Below are 24,368 nucleotides of genomic sequence, written 5' to 3' on the forward strand. Positions count from 1 at the left end.
ATTATGAGAAATTTGGGCCCTGTAAACAGGACTGGTACTGGACTTACATTGGCATCTTTGCTGTTAATCATCATAAATGTTCTAATTTCCTGCTATAAAAATGGACTTTATCTCCATATTAAAAGCAAATTCATAGAGTACTGTACTCTGCACAGATTGTAAAACAAACAAATAAGACACATTATTTTAATATATGAATTAATATTTGGGCTAGTTGGAGCATGTTTACTGTAAGAATTGCCTTTTAAAAACAAAAACAAAAAAAGAAAGAAAGAACGAAATTCCAACTTAATTTATTTTAATGTTTTTCATAATGGTGGGGTGTTGGACACTGTTGTTATTCACTGACAGATACAGATATGTTTTAGCCTGAGTGTGTGCATGATTAAGAAAAAAAATAATAAAAAATCCATGATGCTGTGGGCTCACATTAAACTATTAATACCTCCCAAACAAAACAACATGCTGTTACGCCAAGCACATGAGAAAGAGTTGCATAAGCAAGAAGAAAAAAGACTAATGCATCTTAGTGGTTCCAATCTGACACATCCCAAACTGCTTGACATTTTTTGTGGTATACAGGCATTCCCAGAGTTATGATGTAGATGCACTTCAATGACCCCATTGTAACATCGAAAGTTGAGACATGGCATACCCAGTAGTCTTAAAGAATGGTGATCAGCATTGGGTAGTATACTGCAATTTGTTAATAATTTAAATTACAGTACATAATTCAGCAAAACAGCAACTTACAGTACAGTATACATATATATTTACAGTATATATGGATATGGCAGTGGGCGCATGGACGATTGCTGTTTTGCGAGTGGAGGGTGTGCTCTGTTTTAGTGTCTAGGGATGGCGATAAAAAGGAGAGAGACAAGAGCTAAAATTGGCCCTAAGAAATACGCATTCTAACACCAGTCAACCCCTAGTGAGAGTAAGGCATCTCACAATGTGTACATCCCGTCAGCATCCCAACATATCGCACAACATATAATCTGCTACGTTTGCCTACTGCGCAAAACGTACAATTTTTAATTCGTATCGCTATCGTCTTGGGATGAAGATGCAATTCTTGGCTTTAAGATGTATATTCTTGGCTTTTTTTTCGGCTGAATGTTTTATACACACAAGTAAATATAGTATAAGTACGCCTCTTTAACCCTTTTCCTTGTTGACTTAAAGGACCTACTGTATGTAAAGGGGCCTGTAAATTTTTTTTAAGTCACTCCAAATAATAGAATCCTTATTATTGCTACTTGGTATATAACATATATGTATGTATCTTTTATTTAAAATTAATAAATAAATAAATAAATACAGTACATTGAATTTTAGCATCACTAAAACAAAATGGCCGCTGAGTGTGTGAAATCAGGTGCCTGGTGTGGGCCTTGTAGTGGCGATAACCGGCCGGTGGGTGTCGCTCTGATTTTTTTTCCCCCTAGAGCGGTGTTTCAGCCTGAGTGTGTCTGTAGCCCCGCCCCTCCCCCGTTTATCGGACTGGGGAAATGGGCTTGTTTTAATGTAGTGATGACGAGACAGTGAGGAAGAAGGAGTTCAGCTGTGATGAAAGCAGCACCTGCGAGGAACTGCGACAAAAGAAGATAAAACATAAAAGAAGACGTCGGATATAACTCCTCTCCGCGGAAACAGCCAAAGTAAGTGTTTAAAGCGCCTGTTTGTCTGGGCGCTCGGGTTGATATTCGCCGTCATTGTGGCTCCCGGTTGACGAGCTAATCTGGTAAACCGATAAGGTACAGCTCTGTACGGCTAACCCGTACTGCACTACTCACCCTAGCGTACTAATCAGTACTCATGGCAACAGTGCCATTATGGGATTTCCTTATACTCACGCTTTAATGAGTACAGAAGTGTGCTGGATTCGGTACCATGTTTGTGAGCTCATTTCAGCACTTAGGAGTTTATACACGTGTCAAAATGCGGTTGGCTCACGTATTAGTCAATTTTTAAAAACAAATAAGCCATCTTTTTTTCGGTTTTGAGGTTTCTACATCATTTGGGAAGCTTTAACCCGTGTAGTAGGCTAACACAAATAGAAGCAGCTGTTACTGTTTAAACATTAACCATATTATGAAACAGCAGTTCACTAACTAACTAATATATACTTTTTTTATTATTATTCCAGATGTCATGGATAAAAGCTCTCACCTCTTGCCTTGTGCTCTCCAGCCTGCTGTTCAGTTCCCAGGCAGTGCCTATTAGTGTAGATAAAACTAAAGTCACGGTTCCAGAAGCAAAGGTAGAAGAATCGCCTCAGAGTGTGGTGAGTGGTGCTGTTTTAAAAGCAAAAAAGAAATACAATCAATTTAAGCTCTAATGTGCATGATGTAAGTAGAGATTGAGGGGTTTGATGTGTGGGTTGCTCGGTTAAGTTGTGTTTTTGTTATTTATACAGGATTAGTGCCTGTGATTACATCACCTGCGACATCTCACACACTGGGGGTTTGGGGTAATAAGAGTGGTATTAACGTGAAAGATGAAACATGTCCTTTTTTATACATATGGAGAGAGAAAAACATTTAGACAGACATAGACTGAAACACCAAAGCACTGCTACATCTCTCTCTCTCTAGGTATGATTTATACACGAACACGTGAACATGTGCTATTGTGGATCATTGGATTTTCTAGATTTTTTAAAAATATTTCTGAAGTGCTTCAAGAGGTTTTGGAAACAAAGTCGCAACGGCATGATGTACTTCTTTGGAAATCGTCTTCACCCCTGATCCGCATCTAAAGTAATACATAAGAATTATTTGCGCTGAAGACAGCAGGTAAAAGTATTTACACAGAGCTGAAGCATACAAAGTACATAAAAATGTTTACTCGGCAAATAAAGTGCGTCTTTTACACGGCCATTAATTTTGTAATTGCAAACCATGAACATGGGAAAAAAATGTGTTTTCTGGTATAAAATACTTTTCTAATTTTTTTTTTTTAAAGTTTCTTTTTTTTTTTTTTTTTTTCTTCTTCTTCAAAAGGACACTGGACTGCATTATGACCGCTATCTCAGGGAAGTTATTGATTTCCTTGAAAAAGACCAGCATTTTAGAGAAAAGCTGCACAACACAGACATGGAGGATATAAAGGTATGTTTATTTTGTTTTGTTATAAGGCATTATAAATATTGTGTTTTATGTCGGCTAATAATTCGGACCTATTTCGTGTTTGCAGCAAGGGAAACTGGCTAAAGAGCTGGACTTTGTGAGCCACCATGTCAGGACGAAGCTGGACGAGTTAAAAAGGCAAGAAGTGAGTCGACTGAGGGCACTCATCAAAGCCAAGCAGGACATCGTAGGAGGGAACGGTATGCACACAGACACAGTGATAATAAAGTAGATGTGAAATGCGAGTTCGTTCATTCATTTGTTCTCTCTCTCTCTCTCTCTCTCTCTCTCTCTCTCTCTCTCTCTCTCTCTCTCCCCCCCCCCCCATTGTCTTCTCATTTGTCCAGTGCAGCCACTAAGAGCATAAAACTTTGATAAAAAGTAAAAGCATTACAGTAATGGACACATCTGACAAATGACAGCATCTGCAGTAAACCCAGCAGCCTCTTTTGCTATTAAATGTGATATAGACTGTAGATAAGCATCACATGAGCATCGTACATCAACATTGACTCTACAGGTCTGAGTCAGTGATCTGGGATGGTAACAATAGATTTACATGGAAATTGATTTGAATATTTCTACCCTGTGTGTTTGTGCAGATGTGGCTGTGGACCATCAGGCTTTATTGAAGCAGTTTGAATATCTGAACCACATGAACCCTCACACATTTGAGGTGGAAGATCTGGACCGACTCATTAAATCAGTAAGTCGATCATTTTTGCTGAACTGTGTATGGGTCTCTTATAAGCTTATCCCTGATTGTTTACTATACAACACTGGCATTTTAAGAAATTAATGCATCATTGATGCATATCATAAAATAAAAAAAGTTCTTAAGTATATATTCTAATATATTTTCACCATATCACCCAGCCCTATAAAAGCATAAATTACAAAAAAAATAATGGGAGATGACATACAGTATCTCACAAAAGTGAGTATACCACTCACATTTAAGGAATCGTTTTAGATCATCTCAAGGGACAATACAATAGAAATGAAACTTGAATATATTTTAGAGTAGTCAGTGTGCAGCAGTGCAGATTTACTGTCCTCAAAATAACTCAACATACAGCCATTACAAAATAACCGGCAACAAAAGTAAGTACATTCTAAGAGATTACAGCTGTACATTGTGTAACTATGCAAAGCCACATTTCCTATTCATCATGCTGATGTTTTTGTCTGCTTGAAAGCAACATTCTAATTTGTGTATCGTGTATCAGAGCAGTTAAAATTTGGTGTTTTGAGTACAACTCTCTCATACTGACCACTGGATGTTCAACATGGCACCTCATGGCAAAGACTCTCTGAGGATTTGAGAATAAGAATTGTTGCTCTCCACAAAGAGGCTATAAGATCGGTATCACCCTGAAACTGAGTTACAGTGCAGTGGTCAGGGTCATACAGAGGTTTTCCAACCCGGGTTCCACTCGGAACAGACATCTCAAGGGTCCATCAAAGAAGTTGAGTCCTTGTGCTGTGCGTCAGGTGCAGAATCTGACTTCAAAAAACAGATTTGAGTGCTGCAGCATTGCTTTAGAGTTTGCAGAAGCGGAAGGTCCGTTTGTCAAGTGCTCAGAACATACACCACACACTGCAACAAGTCAGTCTGCATGCCATCTTCCCAGAATGAAGTCTCTTCTGAAGCTGGCTCACAAGAAAGCCTGCAAACAGTTTGCTGAAGACAACCTGTACAAGAGCATGAAATACTGGAACCATGTCCTGTGATCTGATGAGACTAAGATAAACTTGTTTGGCCCAGATGATGTCGAGTACATGTGTTGGTTCTCTGGTGAGGAGCACCAAGAAAATTGTCTCTTGGTCTATGGCTGCATAAATGCTGCTGGTACTGGGGAGCTGCTGTTCATTGATTAAAACATGGATTCCAACATGTTCTGTGACATTCTGAAGCAGAATAGTCACAGAAGCAGAGAAGCACCATGTGTCTAACATCCAGCAGCTCTTTGATGTCATTATGGAGTAGTGGAAGAGTATCCAAGCAACATCTGGGATCCCTGTGCATTTCTGGTGAATTCCATGCCCAGGAGGATTAAGCCAGTGCTGGATAGCAATGGTGCTCACACAAAATATTGATGCTCAGAACACAGTTTTGACATGTTCACGTAGGGTCTACTGACTTTTGTTGCCAGCTATTTTTACAATAATGGCTGTATGGTGAGTTATTTCTAATACAGTACAGTAAATCTGTACTGCTATACAAGCTGCACACTGACTACTCTGAAATATGTCCAAGTTTTATTTTTATAATCTTGACCCTTGAGAAGATGCACTGAAAAGGTTGGTGAAATGTGAGGGGTGTATTCACCGTTGTAAGATGGTGTACAATCAAAAGTTTGTACATGATTCTGTCCAGGCTACAAATGATTTGGAGAATTATGACAAAGAACGTCATGAAGAGTTCAAGAAGTACGAAATGATGAAGGAGCACGAGCGCCGCGAGCACCTGAAGACCCTAGACGAGGAGAAAAGGAAGAAAGAACAGCAGCATTATGAAGAGATGAAGAAGAAACATGCTGATCATCCAAAAATTAATCACCCAGTACGTTTAATCACCTATTTCTCTCTTTACGCTATCTCTAAGACATTCGAGATTTCCAGTTAAGTTTTTGTTGTGTTTTTTTTTTTTTTAGGGCAGTCAGAATCAGCTGAAAGAGGTGTGGGAGGAGGCAGACGGTCTCGACCCAGATGATTTTGACCCTAAAACATTCTTCAACCTTCATGGTAATGTTTTAGTTGTCACGGAATCATTAAATACAGATTAACGTAATAAAATATCTCACACACACACACACACACACACACACACACACACAGAGTGGGGGTAATAATTTTGATTTTGATTGTAGGTTTATTTTAACAGAGCGAGACAGAATATTTAAAAAAAAATCCATGTAAAAAAAAAATTTAAAGAAATGTTAAATTAATTTGTATTTGATCGAGTGAAATAAGTATTTGATCCTGTACCATGCAGCAAGAATTCTGACTCCCACACACCCAAATTAGTCCTGTAGCTGTATAAAGAAATTCTATCAACTCATGATGTGTATAAAAGACACCCCTCACAGGATCAACCTCTTCCCTTCAAACCTCTCCATCACCATGTGCAAAACCAAGACTGTAGACCTGCACAAGGCTGGAATGGGCTACAAGACCATCAGCAAGAAGCTTGGTGAGAAAGAGACCACTGTTGGCACGATAAATCGAGAATGAAAGAAATAAAGGATAAGTCAGTCTCCCTCACTCTGGAGCTCCATGCAGAATCTCAGCTCATGGGGAAAGGACGATTCTGAGAAAGGTGATGGATCAGCCCAGAATCACAGGGGAGGAGCTTGTTAATGATCTCAAGGAAGCCGGGACCACAGTCACCAAGAAAACCATTGGTAACACACACAAAGGTTCTTCTGCTCATGAATGCACTTGAACAAACCCGTCTGAAGTTTGCCAACGAACACCTGAGTGATGCAGAGAAGGCTTGGGAGAACGTGAAATTGAACTTTTGGCATCAACTCGACTGGCCGTGTTTGGAGGCAGAGAAATGCTGAATATGACCCCAAGAACACCCTTCCCACTGTCAAACATGGAGGAGGACATGAACAGGGCCATGAACAGGCACATGCAATTTTATATATATATAATTTTTGTGTTCACGTATTCCAGATACAAATGGAGACGGCTTTTTTGATGAGCAGGAATTAGAGGCGTTGTTTACTAAAGAGGTAAACATCTGTACATTTACTGTCATATAACACCTCAAGAAGGAAACAAAACAGCGATTGTAATAAACAACCTTGCGCTCACAGCTGGAGAAAATCTATGATCCTGCAAACGAAGAGGACGACATGGTGGAGATGGAGGAAGAGAGGTTACGGATGAGAGAACACGTCATGAATGAGGTGAGTTGTTAATATTATTTTTGGTTTCATTCATTCCTTAAACAATTCCGAATGGTTCAAGATTTTGATATTGTATAGTTATCTATGATGGTGCAAATTATTCAAACTAGTTCTAATGTTGCTATGACGACCACTTTTTTCCAGGTGCGCCATAATCATTTTCCTCCTCTAAATCTTTGGTCTGAAGCTATGATGTTTATCAGAGACCACATAGAGCTCCACCCACAAATTGAAATTGTCTGCATTCGTTTGTTCTTTCTGCTTAATCTGAAACAGGTTGATACCAACAAGGACCGCCTGGTATCATTAGATGAGTTCTTGATTGCTACAAAGAAGAAAGAATTCCTAGAACCTGACAGCTGGGAGGTGAGGGAGGTCATTGGTGGTATAAAATTCTTTCGGCCGTCATTACCAAGTAGTTCAGCTAATTTCTCTAAAATTACACACGATAGACTCTGGAGCAGAACCAGGCTTACACAGAAGAGGAGATGCGTGAGTTTGAGGAACATCTTGTCAGGCAGGAGCACGATCTGAAACAAAAAACATCAGAACTGCAGAAGCAACGAGAGGAGCTGGAGAGACAGCAGGAGCAGCTCAATGCACAAAAATTTGAACTCCAACAAGTACGGAAATCCAACTTTGTAATACACGTGTAACTTCACGTCGTATTTGTCTCATTGTTGATTTGACATCTGTGTGTAATATGCTAATTAGTTTGTTAATATGAACTGTTTCATAAATAATATGGCTGGAACGTCAAAGGTTTGTATGTGGCAGTGATATTATTTTAGTATTAAATAAAATTAATTTAGATTGAACTTTAAGAAAAAGTTAAATTGAAAAAATAAGATTTGAATAAAAAACATTCATTTGGATTTTCACGGTTTATAAGCCTCTTAAAACCGAGGAAATATATATATATATTTCATATATATGAAAGTACTGATTAATGCGCTGTATGTTGTGTTTTAGGCTGTAGAGCATATGGAACGGTTAAAAAACCAGAAGGTTGAAAGTCCACCTCAAGTTCACGGTGAGTAAAAAATATAAATAAATAAATAAATAAAATAAATATATATATAATATTAATTATTTTTTTAATCCAACCAGCAGTTAGTTTTTATTATTGAAAATTGTTGATTATACTGTAGAAATATAAAATACAATAGAGAACAGTAGTGAGAGAGAGATGGGTATACATGTATAAAGTGCATTCAGAAAGTATTCAGACCCTCTTTACTTTTTAAGTTTTGTAATAATGCAGCCTGATTTTTTTTTTCTTATTAATCTACAATTATACACCATAATGACAAAGTAAAACAGATTCTGTAAATGTTTTAAAAAAGAAAAATGTTGAAATACTACTACTACTAATAAAAAGACATTCCTCTGTATTTAGTCCCTTTGCAAAAAACACTTGGCTTGGTGCCTCCCAATTCTCTGGATCATTGCTGAGATGTTTCTACACCTTGTGTACTTGTAAAAAAGTTTATTGATTGGACATTATTTAGAAAGGGGCACACATCTTTATAGAAGGCCTCACACCTAATGTGTATCAGTGCAAAAACCAAGCCATGAGGTCAAAGGAACTGCCTGCAGAGCTCAAAAACAGGACGGTTCCAATGCACAGATCTGGGGAAGGCCACAAAAAAATTGCTTCTGCAGTGAAGCTATCTGAGAGGAAGCATCTCCTCTGTGCAAAACCTATGTAAGCCCACTTGGGCTCATCACCTGCCCAAAACCACCCCAACAGTGAAGCATGGTGGTGGCAGCATCATGCTGAGTGTTTTTCTGCAGTAGGGACTGAGAGACTGGTCAGGGTTGAGGGAAAGCTAAATGGAGCAAAATAGAGATATTCTCAATAAAACCTGTTCGTCAGCAACTAAGTAGTGAGTAAAGAGTATGAATACTTATTTACATAGGCTATTTCAGTTTTATAAAATGACATTTCTAGGAGGTCTGAATGTAGTGTATATTATGGATTAACAGCCCTAAAAAAGTATTTCATCACGATTAATCGCATGATTGTCATGAATTAACTCATTTTTATCGGTTCTAAATGTACCTTAAATAAATACTTTGATTTTAATACTCTAATCAACATGGGCATGGACAAATATGGATGCTTTATGCAAAGGTATGTTTTTTTTTTATTAGTGAAACTCAGCATAGCGCACGAAGCCAAAATATTCCTGGTAAAGTAATTGTTTTAAATGACAGCAAAGGTTCTCTCTCTAAATGTTTATTTATATATATATATATATATATATATATATATATATAGGGAGAGAGCGAGAGAGAGCGCTCTACCTACTTTTAAGACTTTGACTGTATAACTTCTTTGGCGAGTGTTTAACTGACACAAACAGAGACCTGGTTTGTTCACGGTCTCTGTAATTCTTTAGTCATATGAACACACCAATGGCACACTGGTCCTCTGTATTCTTCTGCAAATAAGAAATGCCAAGAATGACAGGTCATTGCCTGCTGTCAATATTACTGTTTTTGGCCACAGCCTTTTCTTTAATTTTAAGCTGCAGATCAAGTTATCACGCTCTTGATAATCACCAAAATGATGGGTTCCCCTTTTAAGTCTGGTTCCTCTCAAGGTTTCTTCCTCATAACATTAAGGGAGTTTTTCCCTTGCCACAGTCACCATGGCGGCTCATCAGGAATAAAAACCACAGCATTCACCTTAACTCTAATTCTGTACAGCTGCTTTGAGACAATGTACGTTGTGGAAAAGAGCTTATAGAAATAAAATAGTTTAAAGCTATTAAAGGTGGAATGTGCCAAACAAATCCAAAGAAGCAATTTGTCAGATTAAGAGTAGATTGAACACTAACTTGAGACATCGGTGTACCCAAAATTTATATAAATTCTTTTTGCTACAGTTGATGGGAATGCAGTCTCAGAAACCCCTAAAGATGAGCACCAGCCACTTCCTCCAGGGCACCAGGACACTCCTGCAGCTAAGCAAGATTTGGACCATGCCCAGCCTCTCCCTCAGGATCCCCACACCGTGACCCACAACCTGCCACAAGTACCATAGACGAGAGACGGTTTTTGGGAGCAGTGCAGATAAAACACAAGCACCACTTCTCCAGCGTCTGGAGGCGATGCATAAGGACCACTCACCTCTGTGGGGATCCTCCAGTTTCTGCTGCTCAACAGCAATGTATTCAAACCCTAATTTGTTTTATTGTATAATCATCCTTATGCTGGTTTGACTGGTCAGATTCATTTTGCACATTTTTTTTTTTAATTAAGACAAAGGGTATGATGTACTTTTTTTTAATAGATAAATGCAAACCAAACAAGGTCTAGATATTTCAATAATGAGTGCAGTTAACAGATTTCTGCCTGATTTTCTTTAATTTAATCCCTAGAAACATAGGCTTCAAATGGTATTTGATTACTTCAATTCCAGTTCATGTTTACGCTCTTGTAGAAAATGGTGCCCGTTTTAAGGTGCATTCAATTTTCTTCATTCAATTACAATTTAAAAGAAAATTAAGGCATCATCATAAATTTGTGTACTGTTCTCATTAAAGTGGTCAAGGCATCCTGGTTTTGTAGTAGTCATTTATTAAAACATGTATGGAGGTGAGCATTTTAAACTACTTGGGACAAATGAATACCTAGAAGAGATATTGGAATGGGGTGGGGCTTGAAGAAGGTCATTTACTTTTACATTCATGAACCATGTGCTTGTTTATTTTTCATTGCATCCATACAATGAGCCACAATCACCACAACTCTAAAAGACATTTAATCCTACAAAGCACTCGTGATCAATAGTACAGTGCAACAAAGTAGGTGACCAGGGGGGAGGAATAAAAATTACAGTACATTTCACATTTTTTGGCGGTGTATTATACTAATACATTGTTTATCCTGGTCCGATTTTCAACTCAAAAAAAGGCACAAATGTTCCTGCTTTACAGAATTGAGGCTATCAACAGCGTGCAATTGAGAAAAAGCGTTACAAGATACAGCGTTAGTTAGGAGTGGTTTGGCTTCATTACCATGGCATCTCATGTGCGAGTTTCCAAACACCTTGCTACATGGGGAGATGGAGAGGAGTCAGGTGAGTGGAGAGGAGTCAGGTGAGTGGGTTATGTTGGAGGGTGGTTAGGGTTAGCTAGTCTGTGCTGCAGCCATGATATGCATCCCTCGGCTCGGTTTGTACAGTCCTCCTCGTCCTGCAACACACAAGAATTCTGACGTGTTTAACATGGTCAGTAATGCATTAGTTTTCAAGTCAGTATCATGCATGTTTAGAAATTAATAATTGCATGCACAAGTCTTTAAATCTGAAACAGGACTCACCTGGTTAAGCAATTAATTACAGGCAATTTAGCGCAAGGGATGAGGTTTAAAATCCGAGCTACGAATCCTACTTGTGTGGAAGAGAAATCCAAACGCACTCTATAGCAGAGGGGTGTCAAACTCGTACTTTAGGTAATGTCGAGTAAAAAATAAAAATAATGGTTGCGATTTCAGCTTTTTCTTTTTAATATTTAGGACGTCACTTGGCATATAAATGACTTCACATTATCAGTAGCTGTAATTTGACTATACTTTGCAAGAAAAAGTGCAAAACAAAACAGGAAAGCAAAGCTGTGAAAATATTGGTGGCTAAGCCAAACATCAACTGCAATTCTTCAATATATAGATTTATCAAAAGAAATTTGAGCAAAAGCCAGCACAATTCATCCTGGTTCAGGCAGGTGAAAAGATTCTACAGCACCAAAAAGCTGAGGGGGGGTGTAAAAAAAAAAAAGAAAAAAAGAAAGCAGCAGACAAAGCAGGTAATGCAACACGTCTTTATTGAAACATTCTCTCAAGGAGCAACATGAGCATACAAAGGCCAGGTCTGCAGGAACTTCTAAATGAAACGTGGCAGATACGGAAATGGTAGAGGCTGATGTTTGGGATGATTTTAAAACCCCTTGGTGAGAACCAAGGGATAGGGAGGGAATAAAAAAAGAAAAAAAAAAAAACCCTCATGTATTGGATTAACAGTGGCGGTTAATTTTTTTGCATTTTATTTTATACAAAAAATAAATTAATGAAAATCTTTAAAGTTTTACATGAATATCTATTTGCTTTTTTTTTTTCTTTTTTTTTTTTTAAACACAACCTTGCTGAAAAATCACAACACTGACACTTTCAGCTCTGCATGTGTCTCCGTAAAATATCAAGGGTTACTTGATAAGCCAAAATAGAAACATACCACTGATGTCAAAGAAAGAGCGAGGAGGGGAAGAAGAAAAAAAAAGTTTTATATATATATATAATTAAAAAAAGAAAAAAGAGGGGGCAAAAGGTTAACCCATTCTCAATAAACGAATGTTCAAGGTGGCCAAAGACAACTACGTCTTCTGAAAGTGTTTTAGGATCGCATCGTTTGAGCATTACCTCGAGAGCTACCTCGAGCTCCCTGGGCAGCTCCTCTCTTGAAGCTCTGCTGATATCCGTCCTATAAGGAAGAGAAAAAAAAAAATTGGAAACTTTGCAGCAATAATTGTAGTCATCTTGGTTATAAAGGCAGCCAAGTTTCCACAAGTTAATGCAGAAGTGGAATTTACCATTTCAGCAAATGTATTCATTACGCCCCAAAAATTCAGCTATAGTAGATTCCCTGAATAAACACTGTACTCCTTGCATGTAAATTGAGGCTGGTCTAAAAAACTATGGTTAAGATCACTTTGGTCAAGAAAGTTTAAATGACTAATACATTAAAATGTGAATGCCTTTGTATTACAATGCTTGAGAAACTTAATGCTCCACATTTTTTTATGAAATGGCTACAAAACAAAAGAATGAGTACCCGTTGGTAGGTGCTGCTCGAATAATCTCGTGGAGTGCTGAACTGGGTCTGTCCATAACCAGTGTTTGGAGTGTTGGGAAAAGGAGCACGATAATCATATCCACCTAAAAACAAACTGAATCATTAATACCACACATCGTATTTATTACTGAATAATTTGCACAGGCAGTAATTCACTGTCAACTTCAAGCCGACAAGTTAAGGTTCATTACACAGTCTCACATCTACACAATCTTCACTGAGACTTGAGAGAGAAGTGAAAGCAAACGCAGAATACCTCTGAAACTGTTTGATGGTCCTCGGTATCCGTTCATGGCCCCTCTGGCGTTCCTGGGTCCTCCGCGAGGCACAGCTCGGCTGCTGTAAAAAGACTGTGGCTGGCGTCCAAACCCTGCACCCTGACCTGCTGGCTGCTGACTCATTGTCTGGTGGCCCCCAGATGAAGGAATCCCTTGGTCTTGAGAGTGAAACGCACCAACAACTGAATAAAAAAAAGTTTCGTTTGAATATTTTTGCCTGCAGCCGATTTGAAAAGCAAGCTATACGAAAGCAAGCCCCTCGACTCAATTTCTATTTCCTGATTTTAATATTCAACAAGATCTACAGTTACTAATCACACTAATAAATTACTTGAAAGTTTTAAAAGGTATGTTAACAAATAATCCAAATAATCCTTGTTTTTTTAAGTACAAAAAAAAGGAATTGTGAAACGCTTGTTATATAAACCGACTTGTACCTGACTGAAGCGGTTCCTGCTGAAGCTCCTGCTGCAGCTCCTGCTGCGCCACCGTGTGTGAGGGTTGGCTGCCGAAGTTCTGGGTATAAGTGCTTTGATACTGACTCGACATCTTCTGAGACTCAATCTCATTTGAGGGAGGAACTGGAGCATTCAGATTGAACACCTGAGGACAATGCAAGACAAAAACAGATATTCAAGCCAGGTGTGTGCAAATACATCTACTGCAAACAAGAAATAACACTTCTGCGACTGTCTTTCAAGCCTAGTCATTTTTGTATGCATGCAATTCATGCATACAAATTAACTAACTTGTTCACAGCCACAGGGTCTTTCATATTTAAAAAATAGTGAAATTTAAAGATTTCAGTGTATGGATTGGCCCAAGCAGCTCTAAAAACACCTCTATTGCATAAAACATGAGCAAAATTAATACTTTTTTATCTATGCACATAACACCTATCAAAATTCTGAGGACAGAGTAAGGCTTTTATTGGTAAACACCTTTCAAAAGTTCTTTCAGTCAAAAATAATGGTGAGGAAAAGCGATCTTACTGCTTGCATGGACTGGAATGGTGCTGCGTTTACGTTGATGCCACTGTGCAGGGGTTTGGAGACTGATTGAAAGGCCTGGGGCTGAGACGATGGGGCAGGGGGCTGCTCAGATGACAGGGGCATGGACACCTATTACACAACCAAAAAATAAATAATACAATAGACATGGAATAACATCCCAACTGCTGTACATGACTGTCGAAGAAAATACCTGGAGAGGATCAATGGGGTCTGGTTGAGGACGAGGGTCTGTGCTGTGAGGAGGTTGGTAGAGGGGTGGCGTAGAAGTGTAAGCTTCAGTGGGGGGAGACACCATGGGAATCTAAAACATAAGAATCAATTATAGAGACTCGAACCAAAAAAATAAAAAGCAATTTTTCTTCCCGCTCTAAGATTTGTGTACTAACTTGTGTGGGTTCTGGATGTACTGGAACTGTGCTGTGTTGAGGGAGTCGAGATTCTGTGTGAGCTGCACACAATCAAAACAAGAATTTCATTGTCATCTCATGCTAAACAGACCCATTTTCAGACAAACATGCACTGATCACTAATAAAAGGCTGAAACTAAATGGCTGCCACATTACAGAAAATCATGACTGGGAAAATATGACGGACAAACCTGCTACCATTCAATTATGCAACTTTATCTTTACCTTGAGCACAGACCATCTGTGCAGATTTCATAGGCTGAGCTGATACAATGGCAGGATCCAGAGGCTGTCCATCAAAGTCCAGCATAGAGTCCTGACATGAAAGAAAAAAAATTAATTATAGAAGCAGAGAGCGATTATTTACCAATATGTCATGATGTGACAAGCTGCTGACCTGCATGAAATTGTAAGTGCCCTGCATCTGTGCCATGAGGTCCTGCACAGCTTGCTTTCTGACCAACGGGTCAGTTGAGGTGGGAGGAAGGACAGGGGCGAGCGAGTGGGTCTCAGGGCTCACCAGTGCCGGGCTCACCAGAGCTGGGCTCATTGACGAAGGAGGTTGCTGAGGCTGAGGAGGAGGCTGTGGCTGCTGCTGGAGGGAGCTTACAATCTGTACAAAATAAATAGCAAACTGGTCATTTTTTACACAGCATCTGATCCAGAAATGACTGGTAGTAAAGCAGAAGCTACACCTTTCTACTGAAAGCCAAAATCAACTGATTTCACAGGCGATTCAGGTATGGCCAAACCTATTTGATTGGAATGTCCTTTTTAACAAGATTAAACAAATAGGTCTTCCAGATGCAAGTTTAGTTTTAATCGTATGTAGGCCAACACTACCAGATATGATCAACCTGAGTAATTAATGTTGACAAAGCATTCTCACTCACCTGCCATCCATCACATTTCCTGCCTTGATAATTTTTTAAAACAGGAAGCAAAGTGTGAAGTAACTAGTAACTTTTCACTATGCTCCACTAAGGGACCCTTTGCCACAATGCCAAGTGTGAAAATGGTTTAAAAAACGAAAATCTCACCTCAGAGCTCACGGCCCATTCTCCTCCTTGCTCTTTGTCAGCACTGGTGTTATAAGTGGCTTCTGGAATGAACTTTCGGTTTACAAACTGCAAAATCAAAATTGAGAATGTTAGACATTGGGGGTATTCATTCAATCAATGAATAAAGCAACACTATTTTACACAAAAAAAAAAAACCCAACCTCTGTTGCTTCCACTTCAATGGGCTCAGTGAATTCTTGAGTGACTGACCCTTCTATAAAATAGAAACAGGACATTAAACACCAGCACCAGAAAGACCATTAGAGTCATGTGCGTGATGATTCACACCTGGCTCTGCTGGCTGCTCCTCACACTCTGCTGGCTCTATAGGAGGTGGCAGCTGTTGCTGCTGCTCTTCCTCCTCCTCTTCTTCACACACTCCATTCTGGTGCGTTTGTGTCTGGTCGAAGTAGCCACTGAGCAGTATCTTGTCCAGAGTGTCCTTAAGAGCATTATCTACAAAACAGAAAAGGGTCATGAATGCTTTTAATGAATGAAAGCCATTGACCATTAAATTAAACAGATGTAAAAAGTAAATATTGCAGCTATAAGAATAGGCTTTTAAAATCTAGGACCAAAACAAAAATAATAATGAACTCATACTTGTTATGACCACTTCTCCATGTTGCAATGAAATATTACATTATTAAAGAGCAACACTAAATATAGGAAAATAAGGCCGGTCTTTTAAAGACAAAAGTAATTTGTTTCCTTTTCAGACAATCTTTAGTTTTCACCGATTGCAATTTAGCAATAAACCCTATTTAGTGCATTTAATTGCCATATTAGATTAAAATGCAAATTCAAAGACAAATACAAAAAATAAAAAATAAGAATCTAAAAATCATTAAAATTATTTAAAAAAAGGTGAACTAGTTTGAAATTATGCCAAACTTTGTGGTGTCTTTTGGCCTGAATCTTTTCCCCGCCCCTCACTGTTTTCGCTCTATTTTTATTCTGCAGCATCTGTGTTTACCTGTCCACGGATTATAAACATGGTTGAAAACAAGAGTACGGCACATTCCACACAAGTTGTGATTTATATACAATAAATAAAACACATTGGGAGAAAAACTCTGAGCCCTGTGTACGCACAATGTGGAAACAGCAGGTGGGAAGGGGAATTGGCGTACAACCTTTGCGTGGAAAGGTTTATTAACATGACCCCAGACCGGTCATAGTTTAGCAGGAGGTGTCCGAGATAATAGTCCGTGGGGAAACAATGCTCGAAGAACAAACATTGTGAGGAATCGAGACAATTTGCCTCAATGCTTTTTGTATATGAACTACAAGGAATCGTTTTTTGCCCCAGACTGAGCACATTTATATCAACATTGTTATGTTGATAAAGTGTTGTAAAGGCAGCCTTGAGAACAAACTAAATTTCAGAACACCAAGAGACTGGAAATTTAAAAAAACAAAAACCAAACAAAAAAACCCACGAATTCTTACATGTTCACATCATTAAAAACGTGGGACAGCTGCATCGAGCACTAATCAATACAATCTAAAATTGTCAGATGGTCCACAAGACGCAATACAAGTCTAATTCAATTCTATTTGTGATTCTAATTTAAAAAACTACAGCATGTTAATACTCATCTCACTGTATACAATTAAATATGGATGATGCATTTTAATGCATGTTTAAAAGGGGTGTGTGAGGACTTACATGTGGTTCCTGCCACAGCTTTGTCTCTTCCTTCCATCAACTCCCACAAATGAACAGACGCTTCTTCAAACTGATCAGTCAGCCTGGACGAGTGAAAAAGACAGGCAGAAACCTTGTCAACCAAACTGAATGTCTTAAATTTAACCTGCACAAGTATTCTGATATGACATTTATTTCATCCAGGTTTCTGATTCCCCTCCCCTGGCTCATAGACAACATTTCTGAAAGATAGGTTACAATAGGAAACGCCAATTATTTCAACATTCAAACTTGTTAAACTACTAAAAAAAACTCAATGTTAAAAACAGGGCTGGGCCACAAACTCTTCACATTCCTGTATTAAGAGATTCATATGACCCAAGCAGGTTTAAATGTATTTAATATTTAAACTATTAAACAGAATTCTGTACACCAAATGTAAATTAGCATATTTTGTTCTTTTTCTTCACAAATTCATTGTTAAACTTTTGTTTTTACCTGATATTCGGGTCCCTCTCAGGGCCGACCAACTTGTAAAAGTCGTCAAGTCCAGTGAGCTCTGCTTCAGTGAGCAGAGGCCCATCGTTCCCTCGTTCCACCTGCCTCAACTCCTGCCTCACGCTCTCCTCCCCAAGCTGGTCCAGAACATACTGCACCTCCAGCACAGCCTTCAGGCGCCGCTGCTCGGTCTCCTCACGTTTCAGCTGCTCCCGCCGCGCAGTCTTCTTTACTGCCTTCTGGATCTGCATAACGAATAACAAGGAGTTATGCATGGAAAAAGGCTGAGAAGCAAAGAAATATAAATGACTAAACTTGCAACAAACCTCGATATTTAAAGTCGAGAAGCTTTTCAGCAGCTCCCGGGCAAAGTCCAAGTTGTGTGCCACCTCCTGAGCCTTGGACAAAGCGTCCTAAATAAACAAATTAAATTAGAAAAAATAAAATTAAAATATAAAAAAGGGTCAGAAGTCAACATTAAGAGGCTTTAATACACCATCATGATAAAAAAAGTTAAACATGACCAACATGTAATTTAACAGCATTCAAATAAAACTCCAACTAGGAGGAAAAAAATTGTCATGTTACACAATTATACATTAGTCAACTGATGCTGTCCTCAATACTGTAAAATCTTTAGCATTTAAAAAAAAAAAAAAAAAAAGAGAAAAAAGTCTAACTTATTCGGCAAAACTAGCTGGAGGCTCACACAAGCTGAACTGGCTCGCTTGACTCGACAGCAGCCACAGGAAAAAAACAGTGTTTTACACTTAATTTTGGATTCTTTTTCATTCCAAACCATCAACTAGAACCAACTGATTTTACACACAAAAAATTTACATACACCAACAGGTGACAATGCACTTATACTTCTTGCCCGTCTAGAAATTCTTTTTTTGTCCAGATTTCCCTTTTAATTTCTGATTGGAGCTAACAAAAGGGTAAGAAATTTATATTGCACAGTCACTAATTAGCAATGAACTGTTATAAATGCCCAAATCTGATTAAAAGGAGCATAGTTTTGTAAATTATGACTTATTTGTAAGCGCCACCTAATCAGAGATGACAATACATACATTAGTCGTCATCTCTGATTAGGTAGAGGTTCCAAATAAATCATTTACAAAAACTATGCTGTTTTTTTTATTTAATTTTTTTTACAGGAACAAGCAGACCTTTTGGACTTTTGCCATAATTAAACAAGTGTTTGTGGGACCTGACATTTATGTTTTGACACTATACCCTTTAGCAAATCACTGTAGTATAACAATTCCAGGCCATGCAGTATATTCAGTTATGGTCTGAACCAAACACGCACAATATCCATTGCAGTGTCATTTATTACATAAGCTATAAATAAGAGACTAAAAACTAAACTAATTCAGGACTAGTACAAACCAGCTGATCCTGATTTAGCCGCTCTCCTTTGCTCTTCCGTGTCTTGTAGTCTTCCAGCTTGGACTAAAAATGAGAGTGTAATTAGTGACCTCAGTCAGTAGTTCACAATTCATGACAGAACATTTACAGCAAGCTTAATGTCCAGTGTTTTTATTTTAAATAAATAAAACTCAGGAAATCTAGTTTAACCACAATGTTCCTGGGAGAGGTTTATATATCTAATCAGAGTTTTAATATTTTTTTTTAGCAAAATGTTAGTCACTCCGATTTAATCTTTTCTTCTCAAATCAAAAATTTTCTGCCCTTTTCTCCTCCAGAATCTTTAATTTCAAGAGTGTGTGCTAATATTACTTACAAGAGAGGGCAGAGCTTCTAGTTAAATACCAGAGCAAAACACACTACACAAGTGTCAATATTCTAGATGTACATCATGATTGATACCGAATACAATTTTGCTCAAACAAACAAACAAAAAAAAAAAGCAGGTGCGTGTTAGTTACATTGTTACCCCCCCCCCATATTACACAATTACATTTAATTCCCCATATTGTGTTAATATAGCACCACTGTTCCAAAAATGTTGATACCACAATTAGGAGTGTGCTGTGGGGTTTGTGCTCTTCTCGTTACATACAAAAGCATTAACAAGACTAGAGATTGATTTTCGAGTGAAAAGGCTCCAAATTCATTCCAAAGGTGTTCAGCGTGGCTGAGTTCAGCAGGGCTAAGTGCAGGAGTTCTTCCACTCATACCGTAACACATTAAATCAAAAGGATAACGTGTCTGATTATGAATGTTACCCACAAGATTATACAGAAATCTGAGCTAAAACTGATTCAGCCTGATTGCCAAGATGTTTGTCTTTAAGCCAGGTAAGTTGAATGTGGGGAAAATCCTCTCCAAGCGAAGTGGTTTAAACCGGGCGGTGGGGTACGCCAAACGCTATTGACCACTTAAAATGAGGGAACAGCAACTTTGAGTCCTTTCCTGACTTCTGGTTGAAGTGGAAACTTCGTGATCACAAGTGATGCTTCGTATTTTAAGGAGCTTTGCGCACTAATGCCTAAACAGTTAAAGTGAAGGAAAATTATAACACAACAAACACGATTTTAGACAATTATGTGACAATTTCTGTAGAAGGGGTACACCAATGACAAATATGAAGGCCAGGTGTCCACAAACTTTTGATTACTTCATGTATTAAGTGCTGTGTTATTCGTCTTGTCTGGTGTGCATCTGCACTGTTGTCTGGTGATTAACATCCAACCGGGTAAACTGATACCTTTCTCTTCTCCATGTTGCGGACCTTCTTTTCAATGATGTTCAGCACTTGTTTCAAGGCCTCATTGGGAGCCACTACAGGAACAGTGCCCAGCTCTGGACTGGAGGACTGAACAGCATAGTCACCAGTGGTTGCAGATGGCATCTGGAGAGAAGCACACAAGCAAACCATAAAATAAATTTTTATACATACATACATACATTATATATATATATATATATATATATATATATATATATATATATATATATATATATAGAGAGAGAGAGAGAGAGAGAGAGAGAGAGAGAGAGAGAGAGAGAGAGAAAGAGAGGTTGGAAAAAAATACCCCCCTCTCTCTGGTTTTGGTGTGTCACTTTAATATTTAACCAGTGTTATAGCTACGTCTATTTAACAGCGTATTTATTAATTATTCCGCACGGCTACGGAGGAAATGCTGGAAATGGGTCAATGAAATGGACGAAAATGCTAAAGCTAACGCACTGAGACACTGGCCGGATCCTGCAGGGTGGTGGCGGCCGGCTAATCTCCTCATTACCCCGCGGTAGTCGAGCGCGAGCCTGCCTCAATCCGAGTCGATCTGGAGCTCATCCCAAAACCGAACCCATCAATCGGTTTTAATTATTAATCGCTTTCTTTTGCGTCAATGATCTGACAACCCCCTCCCTTCTTCCCTCCCTCCCCCCGTCCCTCGCTCCATCCTTTCTTCTCTGTTCCAGTGCTAACGCTAGCTAGCATCAAAGCCTCCACAATTAGCGAGCGACTCCGAGGTTCGTGCTGAGTAAAACGACGGGCACCGCGAGTCGCACGCGCCTCCCGCGTATTCGAATAGCAGATTTTATACGCCGAAACAAGCGGGTTTAATCTCCTCAGCCGACTTGAAACTCGTGCTAACACCGAAGTGAGCTATGTAATGCTAGGCTACACGCTAGGCTAGACGGCATGAACTCGACGTCGGCTCGAGTGGACTCTGGAAATTTATCGTCTGCTCAACTTTCCGAGCTTATTCTTACCTTTACTTTCAATGTTGAAAGAGATGTAAAACCTCTCTATGTGTTGGGACGTTTTTGTATAATTTTCTTTTCGAATTTCGCTTATTTTCTTATTGTTGGGATATTAGCGAGCTAAACACGTTCCAGACCGTCGGCCTGCCCGGCAACTACAAAACTCGCAACTACACAAGTGAAGGATTTATATGGCTGAAAAAGGACCCGTATGTGGGGACCTGACTGAGCCTGGTTTTATGCCTGTACAGAATCACGACAATATGTATATGTCTTGATTAAAACTGTTCAAATGTTCCTTTTGCAACATTTATTTCGTTCCCAGATTATTTAATTTGGATGCACCAAACAACAGAGAACCATAGCAGTGTATTAAACATTTGTTGCAATGAGAAAACGAACAGGCACAGGAGTGAACATGTCTTTAGATATAACGTTTCCACCGAGATCCGATTACATTATTACATGGACACAGAGCGTAGAAAGATCTAGCATTTCAATGTATATAACAGTATATAATAACAGTATATAACCATGAAACTCAGAGCTACAGTTTCGCCTGTGTGTGTGTCCATCCACTATCTTTATCTATATCTTTTAATTTCCCTTTCAGTCATCACAATTTCATTAAGCATTTTCTTTCTTTTTTTTTAATTTATTTTATATTTAATCATTAAAAAAAACCTGCTCACAACAAAGACACGCATGTTAGAGCTAACAATAGTATCTGTGCAACTTTTTTTCTTTCTTTCTTTCTTTCTTTCTTTCTTTCTTTCTTTCTTTCTTTCTTTCTTTCTTTCTTTCTTTCTTTCTTTCTTTCTTTCTTTCTTTCTTTCTAGTCTTTACACATGTAGTCCCACTTTTCTCAACTAGAGGGCAGAAGAACACTGTCCCCCATGCAGCCCTACTGCACAGTGTGTTTTATTACTCGTTGTGTGGGGAATAATGCAACTGTAATAATGTTTGTCTTCTTTTGGTTTTCAAGAGCTTTTATGTGATAATAAAATGTTCTACAGCAGTAGAAGAACACTGTCCCCCATGCAGCCCTACTGCACAGTGTGTTTTATTACTCGTTGTGTGGGGAATAATGCAACTGTAATAATGTTTGTCTTCTTTTGGTTTTCAAGAGCTTTTATGTGATAATAAAATGTTCTACAGCAGTGTGTAAATATAAAAAATATCATCTTTCCAAAGCCGCAGCAGTTTATTCTCCTCAGAACCACCAGAGGAACAAGGGAGTGGATCACATCTAGCTGTTTTATTGAAATGTTTATATTCATCACGGCTCTGTGGCTGCGATGTGAAATATCAGAAGAATGATTTGTATGAGATGCTGGTGGATCTGTTTCATGGTTCAGCATGACGGTTTGCCCCCGACTCGCTCAGGCCTGCATTTAAAGTTCTTCAGTGTCACCGCAGAACTTAAATGAGCAAGAAAGCGCCTGTGTGATGAGTCTGGAGTTTATTCACTCTGACATGGAGGAGAGATCGCTTCATTCTCTCAGCCACTTAACACATCTGAAGAAACGACAAGCACTAGGGGCTTTGTCAATCCCTCATCCTTGCAGGGGAACCTGTATAGATCTTCAATTATTATTACATTTTGTTAACAAATAATTCAGTCTTTTTGAAATCAAGAGAGAGCCGGTTGTCTCTACTAGGGTTAGGGTTAGGGTTAGGGTTAGGGTTAGGGTTAGTATTACTATTTTATCTATCTATCTATCTATCTATCTATCTATCTATCTATCTATCTATCTATCTATCTATCTATCTATCTATCTATCTATCTATCTATCTATCTATCTATCTATCTACATGATATAATGTGCGTTAACCTGTAGATTCCTGTAGTGCTTCCGTGGGTTCCAAACGGTCCCTTGTGGGTTCTACATCTTCTCAAGGAAGTTCTACATTATCCTGTGGGTTTCACAGGTTCTGTTGTCAGTTCCATATTCACCTGGGTTCTATATCACTTCAGCTTCATCCACTTTGCATTTATTTTTTGCCTTCGCTTTTTATGTTTCCACTCTCTCTCTCTCTCTCTCTCTCTCTCTCTCTCTCTCTCTCTCTCTCTCTCTCTCTCTCTCTCACACACACACACACACACACACACACACACACACACACACACACACACACACACACACACACACACACACACACACACACATGTGGTGGAGATTCTTTCTCAGACCAAACTCTAACCATTTGTTTGTCTGTTAGAGCCATCTCTCTCCCACTCCTCTTGATTACCACAGATTCAAGGTTTTTTCTGAAGACCTCACATGCAAAGCAAAAACATGGCAGCCGTGGCAGCAATTATAGTTCTGGGCAGCATTCCAGGACAGATTGGAACAGGGCTCCTCTGCCGCCTGGCATGCAGAGAGAGGAGAGGAGAGGAAAGAGGAGGAGAAAGAAGGAGAGAGGAAAAGATACAGGAGAGGAGAGGAGATTGAGAGAAGAGAAGAGAAGAGAAGAGAAGAGAAGAGAAGAGAAGAGAAGAGAAGAGAAGAGAAGAGAAGAGAAGAGAAGAGACCTAAGGTCTAATGTCTAATCTATAATGGGTTTCCATATGTCATTGTGCTTCACCCCATCATTACTTCTTTGGCTTTTAAGTCAAATAAATACTTTTAATACTTTTAGTGTTTTTGCAAATCCTCTTCTTGGAAAACTCCCCAGGTGTCATTTTAATAATTATAATACTATTAATATACTATTAATATATAATGTCAGTTTACTTACACACAATCCATCTCTATATCTATCTATCTATCTATCTATCTATCTATCTATCTATCTATCTATCTATCTATCTATCTATCTATCTATCTATCTATCTATCTATCTATCTATCTATCTATCTAT

General features: G+C 38.7%; 2 protein-coding genes and 1 long non-coding RNA gene across 3 annotated transcripts in view; 2 read left to right on the forward strand and 1 right to left on the reverse strand.

Annotated features, from left to right (window-relative positions):
- The window catches only part of LOC310735693, a 180,459-nt gene that overhangs the window by 73,781 nt on the left and 82,310 nt on the right, over positions 1-24,368 (forward strand). The window lies entirely within an intron of this gene.
- Positions 1,479-10,619, forward strand: nucb2a (nucleobindin 2a). Its single transcript, XM_083558583.1, has 13 exons — positions 1,479-1,664; positions 2,153-2,290; positions 3,009-3,116; positions 3,202-3,334; positions 3,737-3,840; positions 5,515-5,700; positions 5,792-5,882; positions 6,819-6,877; positions 6,962-7,054; positions 7,331-7,420; positions 7,507-7,677; positions 8,027-8,087; positions 9,949-10,619. The coding sequence occupies exons 2-13, from the start codon at positions 2,153-2,155 to the stop codon at positions 10,104-10,106; spliced, it is 1,392 nt and encodes a 463-aa protein (XP_083414709.1). The 5' UTR covers positions 1,479-1,664; the 3' UTR covers positions 10,107-10,619.
- On the reverse strand, positions 10,626-21,793 carry caprin1a (cell cycle associated protein 1a). Its single transcript, XM_083558521.1, has 19 exons — positions 21,513-21,793; positions 20,500-20,643; positions 19,218-19,280; positions 18,146-18,232; positions 17,820-18,064; positions 17,343-17,425; positions 15,959-16,126; positions 15,832-15,884; positions 15,650-15,736; positions 15,007-15,222; positions 14,835-14,925; positions 14,589-14,650; positions 14,393-14,503; positions 14,182-14,310; positions 13,627-13,792; positions 13,168-13,371; positions 12,891-12,994; positions 12,479-12,539; positions 10,626-11,259 (listed from the first exon to the last, which is right to left on the reverse strand). The coding sequence occupies exons 2-19, from the start codon at positions 20,641-20,643 to the stop codon at positions 11,195-11,197; spliced, it is 2,139 nt and encodes a 712-aa protein (XP_083414647.1). The 5' UTR covers positions 21,513-21,793; the 3' UTR covers positions 10,626-11,194.

This window comes from Silurus aristotelis (assembly GCF_946808225.1).
Source record: "Silurus aristotelis genome assembly, chromosome: 13".
In the NCBI taxonomy this organism is placed as follows: Eukaryota; Metazoa; Chordata; class Actinopteri; order Siluriformes; family Siluridae; genus Silurus; species Silurus aristotelis.